The following is a 7,610-nucleotide window of genomic DNA, read 5'->3' as shown; positions in this document are numbered from 1 at the left end:
CTCCTTGCCTGCCTCGTGCTCTCCACGCTTGCGGCGTGCGAGGGGCGTCTGCTTGCTGGTGCTGGCGAGCAGCTTCATGCACAAGGTCAGCGCACACTGGGTACTTGATTGACTGTGTCCCAAGAAACAAGGTCTGGTCCACACTGAAGTTATCCACCTCCTAAGTCACATCTCTCATCCTGAAAGAAAGGTAGACGTTATTGTCACCCATACTCTTCTTTGAATCAGACAGAAAGACTCTTTCTTTCATTCAATCTGTACGGTGCCTAAGTTCTGCCACCGCCAAACATGGGGAAGGTACCACCCACATTATTACGGATGAAGTGTCAGCTAACAATCGCCTACTACAAAGGGAACGGACCATACTGGAGAGAAGGCATCCTGCCCAAAACCTAATACTAAAGACGAGAAAACAGAGACCCAGGGAACAAATGAATTAGTCAGGCTCACTCGGGTTGCGAGTGGCAGAGCCAGGGCCAAAACCCCCATTCTCCCGACATCAGTCAAGGCCAGCTGTGTCCCGCAGCAGGCTGGAAGCACCCTGACCTCCGCAGAGAGAGGGCTCAAACCCCATGACATTTTTGTTCAGTTCAGACAAACTGTGATGTTCTTTGTCCCCAAGATAATTGGTTTTAGCAACTTTTGTCCCCATCTAAGAGCAGAGATTGTGCCTCTTGATTGCTTCACTGGACTAGAAATAGTGAGATGGTATTTGCCCTCTTGGGGATTGTCCTCCACAAGAAAATAGTCTACTTTCTGAAAACAAAACAAAACGAAACAGACAACCACCCCTCTTAAAACCCAGCTCCTATATGGACCAGAGGGGAGTGAGGATGGGGGGCCCAACTGAGGAGCCCAACCCTTACAGCTTGAGTGTTTCTATATGAACACGTACACGTGGAGAGGGTATCGAAATCCTCATCCGTGACTGCACTTGTCCACTGAAGTGGAAACTCGCCCTATCACCCCTGCCCCATTGGTAGTAACAACAGTCCAATTTTCTTTGGTGGATCACCTGCCCTCCCTCTCTGTCTACATGGTTCAGTCACAGCTAATCTCACCTGGATACCCTCTTGCTTAATCATGAAAACAACGAGTCCTGGGGTGCCTGGGTGGCTCAGTCGTTAAGTGTCTGCCTTCAGCCCAGGGCATGATCCCAGGGTCCTGGGATCAAGCCCTGCATCAGGCTCCCTGCCCCACTGTGAGCCTGCTTCTTCCTCTCCCACTCCCCCTGCTTGTGTTCCCTCTCTCACTGGCTGTGTCTCTCTCTGTCAAATAAATAAATAAAATCTTTAAAAAGAAAAGAAAAGAAAACCACAAGTCCTGCTGGCCGCAGTGATTGGAGCTGAGAGATGGGCAAAGACAGATACTTGTTGACATCCTCTGACTCCAGCAGGGCCTTAATCTTGGAGTTCTACCCCTACATTTTATAAGTTGTGGAAGCTATAACATTCTCTTTTCTTTTCTTTTCCTTTTTTCCTTCCTTCCTTCCCTTCCTTCCTTCCTTCCTTCCTCCCTTCCTCTTTCTTTCTTTCTTGAGTATAAGCCTGTTTGAGTTGGATTTATGTCACTTGCAACCAAAAGAGACCTAAAGAACCCACAGTAAAGACACTGAGTCAGAGCTCAAGGAGAATGAGAGCTTCAGTAAAGGGCATTGACAACCTTTTGGGCCCCTGGCCTGAGTCCTGTGGCTCCTGAGAAGAGGAAAGGTCGCCCCCACCCAAACGGGGGTGGGGCCCTAAGGAGGTACCCTGGTGCCAGAGCAGAGCTCACCAAGACAACAGAGCTCATCCTGAGCTGACATCTAGTCCTCCACCCACCTGACTTTCCAGCGAGATTCAATGTGAGAATATGAAACTGCTTTTGATGAGGTTTTGCCTCCTCTGACTCCCACAGGGCTTTCCAGGTCCTCAGAATATAATTTTTAATTTAAAGGCACCCAAAGATGCCCAATTTCGGGTTCACCACCAGCCACATTTTTTTCTGTTGCTGAAACCCAAGCTTCCTCCGTTTATAATAGACATCTGATCCAAAGTCCTTCTTTCTCTGTGACTGCTGTCCGTCCCTGTGTTCACCCGGCATAAACAGGGAGGACAACAGTTCTTCAACAAAAGCACAGTGTTAGACCTTCACAACTTACTGCACGTCTTACTTTTTGAGTAGATGCTTTGATTTCTTGCTGCCTTTCCTGGTTCATTTCCTGCTAATCATCAGTCCTCCCTTCCCATCTGGAGTTGGAGAGAGGGGGCAAATTACAGACTCATGCGCCACCACCAAGCCAGGAGCTAACCAGTCATTCTCCCAACTTCCACTGAGCATCAGGCCCTGCAGACCACTGTGGGGATACAACGGAGCCTAAGATATCCCCGGTCCTCGAGGATTCTACCCAGCAAACCATCAGCGGGGATCTTATTTGTAGCTCCTCGATTACAACATGGCTGCAAAATTATGGGCAGGCTAAAGACACAACACATTTCTGAAGCTCAGGCTGTGTGGCGTGCTCTACCAACCTGACCTGATCCCCTCCAAACCCGCATACAGCATCCGGCAACTCCCTTCCCACAATATGACCAGTGCGGGCTGTCAGTCACCATGAGTGGGCAAGGGAAAGGGGCGAACGTAGGTGTCCTTGGTTCTCCCCTCCATCCTCGAACTCCTGGCGCTGCCCTCGTCAGGGAGGCAGAGAGCAGGCCAGTCCTTGTGCTGGTCGCCCAGTCAGAAAGATGGCACTAAAGCAGAAGATTCTCCATGTGACAGTCACTGGAATGCAAGACCAAGGGTGACAAGCACTCTGGGGGCCTCCAAATTAGTACTGGGAGAAAAGTCCTCTTTGGAGTGAGTTTGGGGGAACGGACAGAAAGGGGGCTTGAAGAATCAGCTCCTCTTGTTTACTTTAGCTTTATGTTTAAAAACACACAAGCAGGGGCGCCTGGGTGGCACAGCGGTTAAGCGTCTGCCTTCAGCTCAGGGCGTGATGCCGGCGTTATGGGATCGAGCCCCACATCAGGCTCCTCCACTATGAGCCTGCTTCTTCCTCTCCCACTTCCCCTGCTTGTGTTCCCTCTCTTCCTGGCTGTCTCTATCTCTGTCAAATAAATAAATAAAATCCTTAAAACAACAACAACAACAACAAAAAAAACGCACACAAGCATAGGAAAAAAGCTGGCAAACAATTCATGAGAAGTTGTAATCAGGTTTGCACGGGACTCTCCACTGCTCAGTGTGCTCAAAGCCCCCTAGGGAACTGTCCCTGAGCCGCAGCCTCATGGTCCTCCTCCTCCGGGCCACTGCCCGGGGCTGCTCCTGGGAGCCTTTCCCCACAGACACCCCTTGGGGCACACGCTCCCCAGCAGCCCAGGCCTTCCTCTCCCCACGTGGCTCCGAGCCCAGTCACTTTCTTTTGGGGAGGCTCTGACACAGCCTGAAAGTCAGGATTTCCAGAGATGAGACACATCAGAGGCTGCTGTGCCCACGGCCCTGTGAGGGCTGGGCTGAAAGCTCGAGCGTTCCGAGCGCAGTGGAACATGTGTGTCCCGCCCGCCAGCGAAAGACATCCAGCCCTCACCTTGTTCCATGCGGCGGCCACACGGGCAGGCGCAGAGGGAGCCCCAGCCCCGGGTCTTGTAGAGAACCGAGCCAGTGTCCAGGCACACTCGCCGGTGTCCTGAGAATCTGAGCCAAAGGAGGCTTTTCACCACTGGAAACTCAGGCAGCAGGAGCCAGATGGAGGAAGCACCGCGAACATTAAGTCAGAGATACGGGTCTGAGATGGGGCCATGCCAGGAGCAGCTTCTGGCGTTTGATGCTTGTCGATCGTAAATCCGCATCCTGTTTGCCTCAGTGGCCTAGCGTAAGTGCACTTGGGTTCAGTCTGTACACACAGGCGATACGTTTTTCATCTCATGTGTATGAATGTGTGCATGACTATGCAAACACGAGCAGCAGCTCTAAATCTATGAGTCGCAAATAGAATGAGCACATCAGTGTCTTCTTACCACCAGGTAAAGTTTGGCTCCCTGACTCACTGATAATATAAGACAATATTTCACACTCATTACTAACGTGCCCCTAACCAAAGGACATACACGATGACCTTTAGCTTCGTTTCCCAAGTAACCACAGGCACAGTTCTGTGCTTGGACAGCAGAGGGAAGCACGTTTCTTACTGGAAAGGGAAAGAAGAAAACAGGTGGGGAGCCTTTCTCTCCCACCCAGCAAAACTTGCTCCCTCAAGATCTTCACAAAGAGAATGCTCCATTGATCAACAAAGATTTATAGAATATTTAAGGAAATACAGAAGCCCTCAATTTATTGTTATCTGGTGAGAGTTACCAAAAAGTAATACTAGCTGAACAAAGAGTTAGAACCTCACAGTAAGAGCAGGCACAAGTGCCGTGGGAGCCGGGAGGAGGCTCACCGACCTTACGGGGCAGAATGCAGGGTCAAAGAAAATATTGCAAGATTGTGATGCTTAAACTGAGCCTCCAGGGATAGGTAGGTAGGAAGCAGCTAGGCTGCAAGGGAGGGGGAGTCATTCAAGGCAGACAGAAGGGCCCGACAAAGAAGGCACGTCTGGCAACCTGCCACGCTAGAGCTCAGCCTGCTTTATTTTTCTCACTGACACTCAGTGCCATCTCACGTTTTATACGTTTATGTGTGTATCAGCTTTCTCTGCCAACTGGAATATCAGTCCCCAGAGGGCAGTGACTTTGTTTTGCTCTCTGCTATATTCCCAGCATCTAGAACTTGCTTAGCATTTAGTATGAATCAATAAATCTTGGTGAATGTATGGATGCTGGAGAGGAGTGAAAAATGAAGCTGGGAAGTTAGGTAAGGTGGCCCCCACAATCACAAGGGCTTTGCGTGCTGTTCCTGTGAGTGTGAACATGACCTTGGAGATCCAGCACAGGGTTTATAACCTGGAAGCTCACAGACCAAACACATGAGTGTTTTGTTGGACCTATAGCATGTTTTTAAAATTATATATTAATCATATATATATATGTGTGTGTGTATATATATATATAGTTATATAATATATATGGCTTCCCTTAAAATGCAGTGATTTGGGGCCTGAAGTCTTGCAAGACAAAGTTGGTAGTGCTAATAGCGGGTGGTCCTTTAATAAGGCCTGTGCTCCAAAGGATACAAACATAGAAGGGGCACCTGCTCTCCAATGTTTATAGCAGCAATGTCCACATTAGCCAAAATGTGGAAAGAGCCCAGGTGTCCAACAACAGATGAATGGATAAAGAAGATGTGGTATATTTATACAATGGGATGTTATTCAGCCATCAGAAAGAATGAAATCTTGCCATTTGCAATGATGTGGATGGAACTAGAGGGTATTATGCTAAGTGAAATAAGTCATTCAGACAAAGACAAATACCATATGATTTCACTCATATGTGGAATTTAAGAAACAAAACATATGAACGTCGAGAAAGGGAAGGAAAAGTAAAATAAGATGAAAACAAAGAGGGAGACAAACCAGAAGAGACTCAACTACAGGAAACAAACTGAGGGCTGCTGGAGAGGAGGTGGGTGAAGGGATGGGGTAACTGGGTGATGGGCATTAAGGAGGTTACATGATGTAATGAGCACTGGGTGTTGTATGCAACTGATGAATCACTAAATTCTACCCCTGAAACTAATAAAAATAAATAAAAATAAAAATAAAACGTCAGGCCTGTGCTCTCCAGTTCCCCTCAGTCTCCTCCAGTGGCACGTGTCTTGCATCAGGCCTTCCTTCTTCACGTGTCACCTCCCTGCTCCATTGAGATACATGGGTTTCAACTACTGGCCTAGGTTCAGAATGTCTGGTTTAAAAATCCCACTATGATAGCGAGTCTCCAAATCAATCCTCCAATATTAGTTATGCATTTACGCCCTCCACAGTGAGTCTGAGCTGGTCCTGTGAAGCTAATAGAGTGTGAGGGAAGTGACACTGTGTGACCTCCGGGGCCACTTCATAAGAAGCCAGTCACCACATAAGAAGTCTGACCACCCCAAGTCTGACCACCACCTCATGCTGTGAGGAACCCTAAACTAACAATGTGGAGAAGCAGTATAGACAGAACGATGGTTGGACAGTCGCCAAGTGTTCTAGCCCTCCCTTCTGAGGTGCCAGACCTGTGAAAGCCATCTGGGACACCCAGTCCAGCCACCACCCACCATCCACAGCCACATGAGAAACTCCAAGAGACAGCCATCTAGCTGAGCCCACTCAACCCACAGAATCATGACAAACAACAACAAATTATTGTAGGCCACCATGTTTAGGGTGGCATGTTACACAGCAATAAACAGCCAAATACCCACCTTACCACTTACTAGGAACGCGGCGTCGGACATGTTATCTAGCATCATTAAGCCTCAATTTCTTCAACTAAAATAGTGGTGATAATAGTACTAACTTCAGAGTTTTTTGAAATGCAAATGAGACCATGAATGGAACGTACTTAGCTTTAAAGCTGGCACATCTTAGGTGCTTGATAAATGCTGATCATTATTTTGTTGTAGTTGTCATTATTATTGTTGTGGAAGTCTCTGTAGTGGGTGGTTATCTCTCAAAACCGGCATGCCACAAAGGGAGCAGAGGCAGGGAGGGTGCTGACGGACCCAGGCAGGTAGGGTGTCCACGCAGAAGAGAGTGTGGTGCATATATCTGGATATCCCAAACTCTGAAACACTAGGCAGTTGGCTATTTACTTCATTTTGTGTCTATATTAAGGATTCTGGTAACTCCTATCAAATCACAATTGATTAATTCAAAACCCACTCAAAAATATTGAGCGCTGACTATATGTCAGGAACTGCTCTAGGTGGTCTGGTGACAGAGCAGTGAACAGAACAGATAAGGCCCCTGTCCTCAGGGAACTTCCATTCTAGTGTTGAGGAACAAATATCAAACAAATAAGAAGTAAAATATGTAGTATGGCAGATGGTGGTAAATACAAAGGGAAAAATAAGTAAGAGTGATAATGAGTGTGGCCTGGAAGAAACTGGGTTGTGATTGTAAGCAAGTAGGTCAAAGACGGCCTCCCTGAACATGGTGAAGGTGAAAGACAATACTGGGGTGGGGAGGGACCATCATACAGAAGGATCCAAACGTTGAAAAAAAAAAAAAAAAGCTATTGTTACATCTGATGATCATTAATCACGCTGGTGGATATATATGTTTTCTCCCAATGATTCCGTAAGGCAAATGTTATCCTTAATTCGTCACTTTTTTATCCTACTACACTATATATCTTTTTAAGCTACTTTAACTTCTTTTTGGAACAAGGGAAGATGATGTATTGGTCAGGTTAATTTAGTAACAAACAATCCCCAAGTCACATTAGCTTAACACAATAATAGTGTATTTCTTGGTCACGAAGGTCCTTAGTGGCTGGACTCCACAGGCCTTCATTCAGGGACCCTGCCCACTGAACACAGCAGCCATGTTGCCAATCACTGCCGCAGGGAGGAGGGAAGATGGAAAATTGACACCTGCTCTTAAATGCTGGAAGACACAAGTCACTACTTCTCTCCTATTTCATTGACCCGAGCAGGTCATGTGTAGCAGTGTGTGTGTGTGTGTGTGTGTGTGTGTGTGTGTGTGTGTG

The 7,610-nt window shown here is 47.4% G+C and overlaps 1 protein-coding gene across 1 annotated transcript in view; it reads right to left on the bottom strand.

Annotated features, from left to right (window-relative positions):
- Positions 1-50: 50 nt before the first annotated feature.
- Positions 51-7,610, bottom strand: part of SUCO (SUN domain containing ossification factor) — a 121,910-nt gene continuing 114,350 nt past the window's right edge. Inside the window, exon 23 of the mRNA XM_019797193.2 lies at positions 51-179. Within this exon, the coding sequence (XP_019652752.1) occupies positions 175-179 (5 nt within the window). The 3' untranslated portion in view covers positions 51-174. The remainder of the gene's footprint in view (positions 180-7,610) is intronic.

Source organism: Ailuropoda melanoleuca, chromosome 8 (genome assembly GCF_002007445.2).
Source record: "Ailuropoda melanoleuca isolate Jingjing chromosome 8, ASM200744v2, whole genome shotgun sequence".
Classification (NCBI taxonomy): Eukaryota; Metazoa; Chordata; class Mammalia; order Carnivora; family Ursidae; genus Ailuropoda; species Ailuropoda melanoleuca.
The sequence above is the reverse complement of the archived record's forward strand: the minus strand, read 5'-3'. Positions and strand labels throughout refer to the sequence as shown.